General features: G+C 41.8%; 1 protein-coding gene across 1 annotated transcript in view; it reads right to left on the reverse strand.

The window, feature by feature from the left end:
* The window catches only part of F5 (coagulation factor V), a gene marked incomplete at both ends in the record, with an annotated part of 61,900 nt that overhangs the window by 45,335 nt on the left and 1,264 nt on the right, over positions 1-15,301 (reverse strand). Inside the window, 2 exons of the mRNA XM_080932903.1 lie at positions 7,141-7,263; positions 14,143-14,231. Of these exons, the coding sequence (XP_080789029.1) occupies positions 7,141-7,263; positions 14,143-14,231 (212 nt within the window). The remainder of the gene's footprint in view (positions 1-7,140; positions 7,264-14,142; positions 14,232-15,301) is intronic.

Below are 15,301 nucleotides of genomic sequence, written 5' to 3' on the forward strand. Positions count from 1 at the left end.
AACTGATAATTATTTCTCCTCTGGTAGTGTTCAGAGGACCTTCCAGATTCATAAATGCTAATCAATAGGGGCGAATGCTAGTCTAGGTGGTGACCAGCTCAACTTCTCCATGTTCAATAATATAAGTAAGTTGTATTGTCAGCAATAGGGCCTTACCATCAGATATGTAGAGTAACCAATATCCTTGGCAATAGCCTGTGATATTGGGGGCAGAGTGAGGTCTTGTCAGACTCTCCTAACCTAAAACCATCTTCATTAACTCTATGCACTCAAAATGTGGTGTGAGTTTTGATGGCATCAGCACGCATCTGTGTTCTCCTATGAGTGGGAAACAAGGCACCTTGTTTGGTCAGCACTGGTGAGGAGCTTGGTTGCTGCTGTGCTGTAACGGATGTGCTGCATAGGGTTCTAAGCATGGAAGCCATGCAATGGAGGAGTTGAGATGTCATATCTGGATGCACTTGTTTCACAAAATCTATAACATTGACCATAATGCCACATAGGATGGGTGGACCCCAACTTCTCTCTGACCTCATCATATGTGATTCTTGCCATTTACTATGTATCAGTCACCCATGCCTCCTCCCTGTACCCTGGACATGCTCAATGCTATCTTACTCAGGCTCTCTGCAGATACAGTTCCTTCTGTTTAGTGTGTTGGTGCTCCATTTCCTCCTTTAGATAAACGATGCTCACTTTTCTGAAGACAACGCAAATACCAGTTACTTCTTCCCTCATCTCTGTGTTACATATATTTGTTTTTATAATATTTATTACAGTTCATAATTAACTATTTGTGGCATATTATCTTCTACTGGGTTACAATTGTTAGCATTCTGCACATTTTGATGGCTGAAGTGTGGACTCCCTAAGGGAAGGGGTTAGGCCATGTAAGCCCAGCATCTCTGGTATCTTCCATAGCACATGGGAAACATGGAGTATATGCTCAATCCATATTTGCTGTAAGGTCACCAACTCATAGCTAAAATGTGTCAAGACTGTATTATATGAAAACAAATTAAATGCCACTATAAGAAAATCTGGATGTATCATTTAGGGCTCTACATCACTGATTGCTTTTAAAAAACAATTAAAATGCAAATCTCAGCAATCTGGTGGCATAGCTCAGCTCTGGTATAAAATCTGGTAGGTCTGGAGTCTTGGCTATGGGTAGTTTGTTTATTTGTTTGCTTAGTTTCTGCTCACTAGTGCCCATTACAGTCATTTTCATCTAACTTCTCACCTCCCTATCATAGACACTGGAGACTATGACTCTTGTTCTAGTGTAAAGATCAACAATTAAGTGTATTACATCTATCCCACCATAAAAGATTTACTGATAATAACTAATATTTACTATCAGATAAGCTCCCACTCCAGTGATAAATAGGATTTGAATGTTAACATGATCAGGACCCAAGAAAAGAGAAAAGCTTTAAGTAACTTTCTGTGAGTTATAATGTAAACACTCAATAGAAAAGGCTCGAAGGAAGAGTCTCGAAGGACAAAGGGGGAACTTTATCTCTGAAGACTGAAGCAAACACAAAGGACTGATAAGGCGGGTCACCCTCTCAGTTCCGGGTTTGTGTGACTGGTAGGCACGTGGTTCCTTGAGCCTACATGAGGTGAGCATGCTGGCCATTACTGAGTGAGTCTTCCTCCATGGCATCATGGGTAAAGACATGATGTTTCCTAAACTGAAGCCTCCATTGTTCTAGCTGCTGCAACTCCACAGAGAATTCGGACAGTGGGAAATACCCTCTTCCGTCTTCCTTCTGTCTTTACAGTTCTCCAAAACCAGAAATTGGGCAACTTTGTGGGGTAAGGGGTTGTCTGATAAGATGTCTGCTTATCTTTTAGATGTCTGATTAAGTTCAGCTCACTCCTTCTCTGACTTTCATGCTATGTGGTGATGATCTTTTTAAAATTACTTGACTGTTTTCATACATGTATATATGACATGTAGGTGAATGTGTATGATTGTGTGTGTGTGTTCATGTGCATATAGAGGCTGACGTTAACACGCGGTATCTTCCTCAATGGTCTCCACCCTATATATTGAGGCAGAGTTTCCTACTTGAAACCAGATATCACTGATTCAGTAGTCTAGTCAGTCAGCTAGATCCAAGGATCCTCTGTCTCTGTCTCCTAAATCCCCTATGCCCTGGGAATTACAAGAGGGCTTCCACAGACACATCCCCTGCTGGGGATCCAAACTCCTGTCCTCATACTTGCATAATAAGCATCTTACACATTAGCTAATTCATATCAAAATTTATGATTAAATATTTGTTAGATTGTGTGAATCATGATACCTTTTCTGCTAAGCTGAGGAAGAAGGCATACAAGCCTTGACATCAGAATCCACACTTTTGGCTTGTACTCCTGTGAGCTTAGGAAGGGCTCTTAATATTCCTTTAAAGCCCTTTATCTTAAGTTAAGATAAAATAATTCCTTTTCTTGAGTTACATTTTTTATGGGTTATGAGGACTATCACACACACACACACACACACACACACACACACACACATGGACAAGGGGCATTACAGATCTGACCCTATGTTTAGATGATAAATATCTTAGTACTTTTGTGTCCTAACACATCTGAGAAAGACTAGATTGGGTTGGCCCTAGGTTGCTATAACAGTCTCCTAGCCTGGGTAGCATCTAAGCATAGCAATTCTTCCTGTATCTTAAGGTTAGACATGGGTTTCAACAGGGCAGTGCTCTCATGAGACCCTCTTTTGTACAGAGGGGTCTTATTTCATCTTGTTCTCAGGAGGCACACAGAGGCCGAAGGAGCTTCACCAGAAGTTTCATTTCTAAGAGTAAAAAATCAAAAAAAGCTGACTCCATGACTTGAGTTCCTCCCAGAGACCCTACCTCCATATGGTCTCATTGAAAATCAGATTTTCAACATATAAGATTAAGAAAACACAAACATGGAATCTATTTCAGTAATGTATCTCTTTTAAGGTGAGGAAATTTGGTAATAAGACAAGATAACTGCTTATACTCATTGACACAGCTAACACATTTCTGAACAGAGGGAAGAATACAGTGTCCTTGCTTCTCGTAAGTCATTAGTCCTTCAGTTTACTTCAGCTGTGACTCTCACCACCACCCCGAGCATCCCAGGCTTTGTGCCAGGTGCAGATGCAAAGGAGACCAGGGACAGCACACTATGGTGCTGCGGTCGTGATGGCTTTGACCCATTGGTATTCAATGCGGAGGCCATAATCAGAACATGCTGTGCTGTCTGACCTGAAGAGGAACCTGTGTAAGAATTGCCTTCTAGGTGCTTGGCTGATTTTCCTAATGTCATCAAATTTGTGAAAGTTTAGTGGCTCACACTGAAGTTTAACCTCCATCGGGTTTTAAAACCAGTACAAAACAGGATTCTGTGACACCCATGCAGGGCACTGAAAAGGTTGCTATGGCAACACATATGGATGTCCAAAAGAAAAACTTCATTTCTCATTTTAATGTAAGATAACATTTTGTACACTTGAATGGTAATTTTAATGATTGAAAAGGCACCAGGGAATAAATGGTGAACAATATGGATTCGTACATGGAATGTATCCTGTGAGTGCACATGGGATTACCACTAAAGTTATTAGGGGATAATAGTCAATAATAAAGTTATTATTGATAATTTTATCAATGCTATTACTCTTCTCATTGCACATTATTTTACCTCTAGAATAAAATATGACCGTTTTATTTGTCATTCTGTAATCTACACAATTGGGGAAGCATTTGTGAAGTGTGTTTTCTGACAAATCTTATTTTGACTTTGTAATCCAAATAACGTTAACATTCTACATTGGAAAGAAGAGAGTGGACAGGAAGGGTTGTGATAGGGACGCACAGATCCTCGCTCATCCTGGGGCAGAGTAAACACCTTACAGGAGTTCTCCTTCATTTTGTATTTACTCAGTTCTGTTCAGTTCCTACGCAGTTCACAGTCAACTTTATAACAAATTCACCCATCATGATGTATGAATTATTCTCAAAGAGGCCCCAGTATGTTTTTAAATGTTAAATGGTGCGTGCAAGCCTTGGGGAAAAGTGATGTTCTGTAAAGTTCTGTTGCCCTTTAGGCTGCTCACTCATTAAATCTTCCCTTATTGTTATTTTTGTGATAATTTTTTCCTCCTGTTTATTAGACACAGTGAATGCCTCTGTGCATACAAAGAATCAGAACATTTATTTAGAAGCTATAAATTAGACAATGGGCAAATTAAAGCTGGTTTTGTAATAATGAATTTGATTCCGCTGCGTAGACATGTGAAAGGTTTTTTAAAATGGAAAATGTAGCTTTTGTGCTTCATGAGAATTTTCATATTAATCAATACAATTTGTTCCATACTTGGTAAAAATAAATAAACTGTATTAAGAATTTGAATGTTGTGAGAATTCTAGACAACTAACTTCTCACATATTAAGTTTTGCTACACTTAGTTGCAAAACATAATCTCTATTGGATTTTTAAAGTTTAGAACTCTAGCTTACTATCAGGTGGCTAAATGTAATGGAAGTTAAACGTTAAATATAATTTAATGCATTTTATATAACTCTAAAAATAATTTTGTAGTATAGCACAAAGCAACTTTACAGATAAATGCAAGAATATAAATTAAATGAAAGAATAATATCAAGGGTCTGGGAGTGGAGTTCAGTGGGGCAGTGCTTGCCTAACGCTTTTGATATGCTGGGTCTGATCCTCAGTGTGCACACATCCAGACAAACACAGAGCAAGAGAAGGGGGGGGGACGGAGGGAGGGAGGGAAGGAGGGAGGGAGGGAGACAGAGACAAAGACACAGAGACACACAGAGAGACAGAAAGACCGACACATACTCACACACACACAAACACAGAGGGAAGGAGAGGGAGAGAGAGACAGAGAGAAGAAAGAGCCATAATAGTATTAAGACTAATCATGATACATACTTTCTCAAAAAAAAAAATCACTCGAAATTTGGAAGTCTTTGGACCACAGAAAGCTTTCATGACCTTAACTGTAGGGCAATGCATGCTACTTATAGACTTTGGGAAAATTAAATTAATCTCATTTCTATTAAAATTATTTTAGTGATAGAAAGTTTTGGATTTTTAAATGGTGTATGTGTGTGAGTTGTGTGTGTGAGTGTGTGACAGTTGTTTGACTATGTGTGTGTGTATGTGTGTGTATGTGTGTGTGTGTGTTGAATACACACATGGGTAGAAGCCGGCGAACTCCTGGTGACCTGATAATTCTTGCCCTTAGTCCCTTGACACAGAGATTCTTAGTGACCATGAAGCCCAGCTGGTGACCAGAGAGCCTTACATGTCTTCTATCTCCATCTCCTGTTCCTACACACTGAATGTTATGGGTGCTTTATATGGGAGCTCTAAAATTTGAACTCATGTCCTCATGCTTGTTGAGCAAGCACTTGTACCAGACTCAATACAGAGCTCAGACATTCTCAGTGCCAGTAGAAGGGAACTGTGTTTCCACAAGCCAGTGTGTGTGGTTTGTCAAACAAGGGGGCTCATTTTCAACTTACCTGTAACCATGGATTCTCAAACCTATGCCTCTTATCTCTGCCCCCCACTGTCTGCTTAGTGAACATTTACTCCTGGGAGAAAGAATTATTCTCACAGATCTGGTTGACCATGTTTCTAGTTTATCCTCACAAGAATAGGTCTAATTTTAGAGGTAGACAGTAGGTGACGGTTAAGGCTAGACATAGATGGGAAGACAGTTTTTTAATCACAGTGGGGCATGACACAATAGACCTCTCTCTACATGAGGGACACTGTGTACTACAATTACATCTTGCTTTCTAGGGAAGTCCCCCCTCCCCGTGTATCTATATTTACCATGTTATTTTGATCTTATTGGACTATAGGCACGCGTGTACAGTGCTGTGATAAATGTGCTAGAATAGGTGTGTGGGCATTTTCGGTAATTTTCTCTCATCAATGCCTGTTGGCTAAGTGACGGAGGGTCAGATAAACACTGAAGGAGGGTGAATGGTTGCAAAGTCCATTCCTTCTGCAAACAGCTGAGCCGAGAGGCAGAGTCCACAACCCCTACCTCCTCCCACACTGGAAGAGGAGTTTGAAAGGGACCATCCAGCCACGTTCTTCTTTCCTGCTCTGACTTGCTGAACTCTGGTTTAGAGACCCAATAAATAGACTCATCACTGTATGAATCTGGGAAACATAGAAGAGACCCCTGTGCACCCTGACTCATCCAGGAACTTGTCAAGTATCCCAGTTTCCTTCTCTGTTGCAGCGATAAAACACTGACCAAAAGCAACTTGGAGAGAGACTTTTGCCCAGATTACAGGCTGCCCTCCGTTATGAAGGGAAGACAAGGCAGGAACTCAAGGCAGGAGCTGAAGCAGAGACGACTGAAGAGTCTGCTCCTGGATTTGTTGCCCTGGTTTGTTAGGCTGCCTTTCTTTATACAGCCCAGGCACAGTGAGCTGGAACCTCCCATATCAATCAACTGTAGAAATGCTCCACAAATAGGCTCACAAACAAATCGAATGAACACAACGCTTCCACTGAAACCTCCTCTTTCCAGGAAAGCATGAATCTTATTGCCTGCAAAGCTGAATGTATTAATTTATTTTGTAGCTGGTTTTAAAAAAATATTTGCTCACTCTGCCTTACCAGGTTTGTTTATGCCTATTAAAAGACAGGGAAGCAGGGAAGGGAAGGAAAGTAGCCATGGAGTTCAAGCAGAATCCATTTGCCCTACATTCATCTGTCTGATGACGAGTCTTGCTTGTTTCTACCACAGGAACATTGACTCGCTTCTGCCTTAAACCACCCTAGGGTGTACTGTTATCTCAGTTTTAAGATTGACATAAGGAATCAAGAGATTCAGTGACATAAGGTAATTTTCCCACCCACCTTATCAGGAACAGGAACCTAACAAAATCCCAGTGTTTAGATGATTCCAAAACCATCTGTTTTCATCTCTGAATCTGAAAGCAGGTTTAATTTTTATAACTACAATTTTCAAAAAATGAATTTTCTCTAAGCATGTATGGTTAACAACACCAGTCTCAATATTGAGCAGTGGCCTAAAAGTGATCTACCGTTTCTCCTGTCAGAGGGATAATAAGTTCGTCTTACCTTCTGAAAATTTACTGTATTTAATGCCTTGAGGATGGATGCTTAGTGGTTTGTCTGCTTTGTTCTTAAAGTGAACTTTCATGGTGTCACCAACTTCAGCATATAACGTAGGTCCAAGAAGTCCTGAGGAAGGACAAGTTTGAAATTGTTTATATTCAAGATCATGAACACATAGAAAGGCCCCGACATAACTTTTGTCACTCCTCCTGGTCTTGACTTGACCCACCTTCTGATCTTTACACCTTTGTTATCCCATCAGCTCCATTATTGCTTATAGTACAAGAACTGGGAGGCAAATCCTTGGCCTCAACACAAAGCAACTACAAAGAGTTGAGAGACAGTTTGCCCCAGACCCTAAATCACACAAACAACAAAAGGCAAAACTGGAATTTAAACTCTAGGTACTGAGCTTTAAGCTACTTCTTACACAACACCTCACACCTTATATTAATTAATTAATTAATTAATCTATTCATTCATCCACCCACCCATCCATCCATTCATCAGATACTAAGCACTCATACTGTCTTAGATGTCAGCCTGTGATTGACACATGGATGAGCATTAGATGAGACACATTGAGAAATATTAAGGGAAATAGTCTAACAAATAATCACACAGGTGTTTAATTATAAACTGAATTAACACCAAAGAAGATGCCACTCAGAAGAGTGCAGATGGAGAGGCATGCATCAATAAACACAGACGGCTCTAGCTGATGGGGAAAAGTGCTGCCTTCGAGCACTGTATAGAGAAGTCTGTTCCAGGCTTGTGGATGGGGAGTGAGTCAGGGCTGCCAAACACTTTCCTGAGGAAGTGATGCTTTCTATGAGGAGCAAAGAAGGAGAAACACAGAGATGGAAGGGTGAGATCACCAAGTTCAAAGGCTCCGAGACACCAGAAATCCTGGCCTACTGAGAGCAATCTTAGTACTGAAGCACTTAGTAGGTAAGAAAGCAAGGCATTGAAAGAAACACCAAAGGCATCATCTTCTTGGGGCCAATCACTCAGGACGGGATAGAACATTCGGAATTTTGTTTTTCTTCTGATAATAGTGAGGCTGTTAAGTTTTTTTCGGCAGGATACAGCATGACCCAGACTTTTAATATGTTTTTGGTTCTTTAAATTTTCTGTTGATTTCCATTTAAGTTCTCTCTCTCTCTCTCTCTCTCTCTCTCTCTCTCTCTCTCTCTCTCTCTCTCTCTCTCTCCCTCTCTCTCTCTCTTCCCCTCCCTCCCTCTCTCCCTCCCTCCCCCCCTCTCTCTCCCTCCCTCCCTCTCTCCCAGACTTTGATTTTAACTGCTGTCTGTGTAGAAACTAGAGTAGAAGCTGATAGAAGGCTCTGAAAGAGCCATTGGTGAGATGAAGGGCATAGTGGAGGTCTTCAGCAAAGAAAATTCCAGGTATATGTGCTGAAAATGAAACCTTTGAGTTTTAGAATGTATTGGCTATGGAATAGGGGGTGGGGCCAACAAAGTGTTACAGTGCCAGGAAGGATCTGTCTGGGAGATGGGAAGACAATGGTTACAGGCTGTAGGATGGAAGATACCCTGTGATGATTCTGTTCGGTGTGTGTGTGTGTGTGTGTGTGTGTGTGTGTGTGTGTGCGAGTATGTTGGTCAGAACAATGGTTCCCCCTTCCATGCTGCAATGCCTTGCATGATTAAAGAGACTGTACATATGATTAAATTAACAGTTGATTGTGAAAGCCTGAGATTTTTCTGGATCACCAGGTAAGTCTTACGTAGTCACAAGGATACACACTAAAGGGTCACTAAATTTGCTTCTGAAGGAAATTAGTAGATGCCACTCTGCTAACTATGGAAATGGCAGAAGAGGGAAACATGTCAACAAACACAGGCGGCTCCAATTAATAAAAAAGCAAGAAAGTGGCCTCTCTGGGGTTTCCAGAAGGGACGGCGCTCTGCCAACACCTCCATTTAAACCTGGTGACCCTGTTCTGATCCTCCACACCCAGAACTGTAGCAGTTAACAGAAGAAAAAAAATAACTCCTGTTTTGAGGCAGGGTCTTGTCACGCCACCCAAGCTGGCCTTCTTGTACTCATGATCTTATTGTTCTGGCTTCCCAGTTCCCAGAATGATTCTGCAGGAATCATAGATATGTTCCAGGACATCTGGATGATTCATTTTTTTCCCAAAGCACTAAATGTGTGGTCATTTGTCACAGCACAACAGAGGTCCTGCCTTCCCTGCTCTGCTCCCGTCTCTCTACTCTGTCTGTCCACTCTCTGCCTATCTTTCCAGCCACCGTCCTCCTCTTCCTGCCTTCTCCATTTCTATCTTTCCAGCCACCGTCATCCTGTCCCTGCCTTCTCTGCTCCTATCTTCCCGGCCACTCTTGTCCCGTTCCTTTTGTGGAAGCATCCATCTTGAAATTTATATTGTTTTTATGCCAGGAGCGTTTTGTTTACTTTTCTGTTTCCTCTGCATGGAATGGGTGGGGGGTGTGTGGTCTGTTCTACCAGGTCTCAATTCAGCGATGGTTAACAAAGCTTGGGTGTGTGTGCATGCAGAAAAGGATGGAGAGTGGGGTTGGCTTGCCCAGGTCTTGGAGTTCCCAAGAAAAACCTTCCCTTAATTCTCTGGGGGCAGGTTAAGATGCTCACCTTCCTAACAACGTTATCAGCTTCACTGGCTGACCCTGTCCTCTGAATGTCACCTTTCAGCTGGCTTACCATGGAAGCACAACCTGTCCAAGCCGCCCACAGTCCAGTACTTCCTGGCAGCACTGTTCCGGTATTTTGTCCTGCTTCTCTTGCATGGTTGTTTGTTTGTCGCTATCACATGGCTACAAATGCCAGCTGCCAGGAGAAAACTTTCCTCGGTGATTTGACCCAGTAAGACCTCTTACTTTAATGGGCACTTTGACAGTTTGGGGTATTTATTCAATTCCCTTCCTGCTTCTTTATAATTAAGGCTCAACCAAAGGATGTTTTCATAACTGTGGTTCAAATGCCTTAGTGCATGCAGCAGACCCAAGGTTGAGGAGTATTTCCTCCTATCCCAGCCAGGTAGTCTAAGCCCTTTCTACGGATGGTTCGATGGGAGAGAAGGACGGCTGGGAAGGAGTGATGTACCGCAGGGCCTGAGAAGACTGTGGCATGTGGCCAGTCTCATTTAGTTGAAGAATTAGAAAGATTGCAGTAGATGAGCCAATCGGTCCTCTGCTCTCGGCTGAACAAAGAGTGACATCCCACAAGACAGCTGCACTTAGCAATTAAAGCTCATTTGGGGACAAGAATTTCATAACTTCCATTAGAAAAATATGGAGATTGAGAACTTTGAAGCCCAAGTTGGATTCCTGAAACTGCATCTGGCCTCTCAACTGACTATGTGTCCACAAACCTCAGTAGGATGTAACCTTCAGGCTACACCCCAAACAACTTCCTCTGCTTTCAATTCAGTAAACCAAGTCTAGGCTCCTACTGCCGTAAGGTGTAGAACTGTGACTTTGTTGGAGCTCGACTAGAACCACACCCACCAAGTGTTTGGAAAAGGAAACACAGCGAAGGTAAAATAACACAAGGCTAGATCTAGGTGGTGCTAGCTAGATTTCACTGCAGACCTCAGTCTTTCTCACCAGCTCTGCATCCTTGGGAGCTTAGGAAGAGACTGAATAAAGGAGGGATGTTTCAGTTCCTCAATTCCCCCACACTAAATATATTCAGCATCGCACAGGCTCTGACCAGAAGCTAGCGTTTAAAATGAAAGGGTTTAAACTCGATCCAGGGTGTTCTCATGAACCTTCAAGGACTACTTCTGACTGATAAGGCTGCAGCTCAGGAGCTCACTACAAAAGACAACTGACAGGACATCTGCCAGGGCTGTCTCCCTCTTGAAAAACTGCCTCCTTCTGTTGGTTCAAAAGTCTCCAGCCTGGCCCCAGCTCTTTCTGTCTCTGTGCATCCAGCACAATGCATTGCCTAGCAATGACATCAATATTTGGCGAACCTGGCAAAAGCCACAGAGTATTCGGCTTTGAATACTTGCCTTCTTTGCTTGGCCTACTGAATATGTTCCCATTTACTTAAAAGTCACATAGGGTCTATTGAACTCGCTTAACTCTGAGTACGACCTTGACACCCCACCCTGAGACTCCCAGCAAGTGCAGTACCTTCCTACTTAAGGCTGAACCAGGAGCAGCTCTTAATGCCAGCACTTCCTGCTTCTGTATCTAGATCCATCAGTTATCCATCCCTCAGGTAGCTTTCCTACTGAACCGATAAACATCACATTCCTATGCTGGTCCCAAATACCCTTGACCCTCGCATTGATCCCCAGAGCTTCCCTGTCTTCTTCCTAGTGGGACCCACATTTCAGGAAGAATTATCCTTTCTGTCTGCTCCCATTTCTTCACTTGCCCGTCACTTCTCAGAGCCCTGCTGTGGTTTCTCACTCCACCACTACTGCAGAGAGCAGGCCTTATCACCCTCTCTATGAGCACTAGTTGCTCTTGGTGCCTTTTGACTCTGCTTCCAGGGAATCTTCCTCTAGCTTTCCTCTGCCCTCTCTCGGAAGGAGTTCTTAAGCTTTTCGGTGACCGTTGCTTTCTTGGCTTATCCCTTGGACTCTGCTGCTCTTTTAAGCTCTGTCTATTGCCCCCTCTTCTCGTATTTTCTTCGGGTGATCTTGTGTCCCCTCAGAGCTTCATTTGTAACCTGGTTGTGATGTCTCCTGAATATTTGTCTCTAGCTAGCTCAGTTCGCCCACATAAAGGCAAAACTCCTGTACCTACCCGCTCCTTTGATAGCACTAGGTAGATACAGACACCCCAGACTCCAAGTCTGATCGCATTATCTTCCCAAACAAGCATCCTTCTTTTTCTTAGTTTTCTTTCTCATTGAATGGCACATTGTACATCACACACAGTACATTCTACGTTCTGCTACTCAACCCAGAAACTTGGACGCCAATTATAATCCCCTTCTTTTGTCTTTATCCAATTAACTACCTGTTTAGCTGATTTTTAGCTCCTAAGTATCTTTGGAATCCATTTAATTTTCTCCACCTCAGCCTCCCTGCTGTCTTATTTCCTGGATTGGCACCAAAGCCACATTACCATTTTCTCTGCCTGTGGATGTGCTGTTCTCTAATCCAGCTTCCAGATTTGAAAATAACAAAACTTTTAATTAATTTCTAGTTAGCCTGGGGAACAATGGCATTTTCATACATAAGTGGCATTGTGCTTGGTTCACACTCAATGAGCAATACTAAAATCGGTACCTAAAGTACAAATCTGGGTCCATCTCTCTCCCACTTACATGATCTCAGTGTCTCATTCCTTTGAAACAAAGCTGTCACCTTTTAGTGTAGTTCAGCATGTTGCAATGACACCTCCAGCCATAAAATTATTTTCATTATGACTTCATAACGGTAGTTTTGCTACTGTTATGAATCATAATGTCAATATTTGTGCTTCTGATGATCTTTGGTGACTCCTGTGAAAGGGTCATTCAACCCCCAAATGGTTTCAACCCAGAGGTTGAGAGCCTTTGATCCAAACCCTCATGTTCTCTTTTTGTTCTAAAAGTTCTCTTTATTTCACACCCACACCCACTGTTTGGCTTTCCAGTGCCGCCCCCCTCTCCTCACCACTGAACTGGAGACTCTTCAGTATTATTCTTCCTTAACGCTGTGTTCTAACATTCCATTCTGAGTCATCTTTACCAGCTGACAGATGACTGAAAGTCAGAACTCACCTTTGTTTGTTTGAGACAGGGTTACTCTGTGTAGCCCTGGCCATTCTAGAGCTCACTCTATAGACAAGGCTGACCTCAAACTCGAGAGATCCACTTGCCTCTGCCTCTCAAGTGCTGGTATTAAAGGACTCAACTGGAAGATGTTCTCTCTGGAGATGGTCTCTGTCATTCTGGTGAAATATGTTTATATAGTTAAGATCTCAGAGCCTTCAAAAGTTAGTCTTTGATTAAGGAAGCACAGAAGGAAGGAAGGAAGGAAGGAAGGAAGGAAGGAGGAAGGAAGGAAAGGCAGGCAAGAAGAGAGGTTTGCTTCAAGTGCCATAACTATTGGAAAACCTCATTGTGAAGGATCAAACATATGTAGCTCCTTTGAATGGGTACAGGAAGCTGGACAGAAACAATAACAAATTCATTCTGTTAGGACACACCTGTGCCTAGCCAACTAGATCACAAGCCCAGGAAAGTCTAAGCTTACTTTGTCTGCTCTTGTGTTCATAGTGCCTAATTCAGTGTCAAGCCGGCCTGCAGAAGGGGCTCACTGTGGTTTGCTAGATGAATAAACACCAAGTATAACACTGAAGCTTTTTGTTTGGCTTTATTGACCAAGGCTAAAGACATGGCTGGCTGTGTAGCATGTGCACTCTTCAATTCCACACTACCCCATGCTCAGAAGAACCAACCCCAGTTTGGTTTAAATTTTACCATCTATGAAATTCTCAATAATTTGAAGAAGGAGCCCCAAATTCTCACTTGGTCTGGGCATACATATTATATAGCTAGTGTTTGATTTAAAAAAACCATACATCATATAACAGAAGATAAGTAAATAAATATTTAGTTATTTATTTTGGGGTATGTTGGTGTGCATACATCATGGTACATGTGTGCAGACCAGAGCCCAACATGAAAGATTAAGTTCTTTCCTTCTACCATGTGGGGCCGTTGGATGAAACTCAGGCCTTCAGTTTTGGCAGCAACGACCTTTAGCCACCGAATCATCTGGTCAGTTCACAATGTAGACATTTAAAGGACAAAGAATACAATACTTTCCATGAAAATTACACTTAAGATTAAAAATACAGGCTGTGTCTAGTGGCACAGGCCTATAACCCCAGCTAGTTGGGAAGCTAAGACAGAAAAATCACAATTCACAGTCTTCCCTAGAATAAAAATTTAGATGTATACCAGGGTTGAGGTTTTTTCTTTTCTTCTTAGCATTCATTAGACTGTAGGTTCAAACCCCAATATAATAATAGTTAAAAAATATTTTTTCAGGCTTACCTGAGTTGCTAGATCGTGGTTTTTCTTTCTTAAAATATGGCTCATACTCTCTGTAGACAATTTTCTTGAAGGAAGGTATAGGATTCACACTGAAAATAAAGTACAAAAACTAACTTGAAAGTCACATTTAATATCTATTCCCATTCCTGGAAGAGAGGTGTCTATGTGGCTAATGTTGTATAAGATCAGGGTGACAGTATCTTATTGTATTTCTAAAGTCCAAGGTTTTATAGATTTGGATCACAGGTGGAATCAATGGGATAATCACTGGTCTGTTCAAAGATATTCTGCCTCAATATCCATTCTTCCATGAACACAAGCCTAATGCTTCTCTAATTCTGCTTTTCAAAATCTTTTTTTTTTTTTTTTTTTTTTTTTTTTTTTTTTTTTTGAGCACATCATGCAAACTCTAACTTCAGGTCTAAATTAAAATTACAAGTCACCGGTAAGTATGTGAACTGTTTTTCAACCAATGAATCAGATACACTTTAGAAACATTTTCCATTTTCATTACATGATTTTGAACTTCTAGAAGATGTGTTTAATTGGTGTCCACTTGGTGGAGCCTGCTTCTAGTTGAGAGAACAGAGACAGCAATAGGGTAAAACTCTGGGATTCATATTGGAAACAAGCCAAAAACCCGCGTTGGAAAGAGTAAGGTGCTTCATAAGACAGTGCTGATGATAAACATCAGAGCTGAGATCCAGGAGGGTTAAGCCATTTTCTCAGCCTTAGCCAGACCTGGGCAGCATCCGAACAAGGTCAAGCATCTTGATAACTACACATTTCACAGGAGTCATGAGGACCCTGGGGGAACAGCTTCCTCTAGCAGTTTTTCCTACCAGTAATGTACCCACTCTTTCCTTATCAGGGGAAGAGCTGCCCACACACTTGTTAGCTAGAATCCTCATGTTGTACAATTGATCTGAATTTGCTCATTTCTAACCTCGTGTCCTACCGCAGGCTCAACACAGTCACCAGGTCTGTGTCCTCCCCCTAATTAGGAAAATTGATGCTGGAAATAATGTTATTTTCTTTGGGGGTTCAGTTAATGGCAGTTTCCTAGGAGTGTCGGTGTTGCTTAGATTATTACTCTGAAAATGCAATCTTTAAAATCATTTTAATGTGATATTTCTTATTAGCACAATAGCAAGACCAA

This window comes from Micromys minutus, assembly GCF_963924665.1.
Source record: "Micromys minutus genome assembly, chromosome: 1".
NCBI lineage: Eukaryota > Metazoa > Chordata > Mammalia > Rodentia > Muridae > Micromys > Micromys minutus.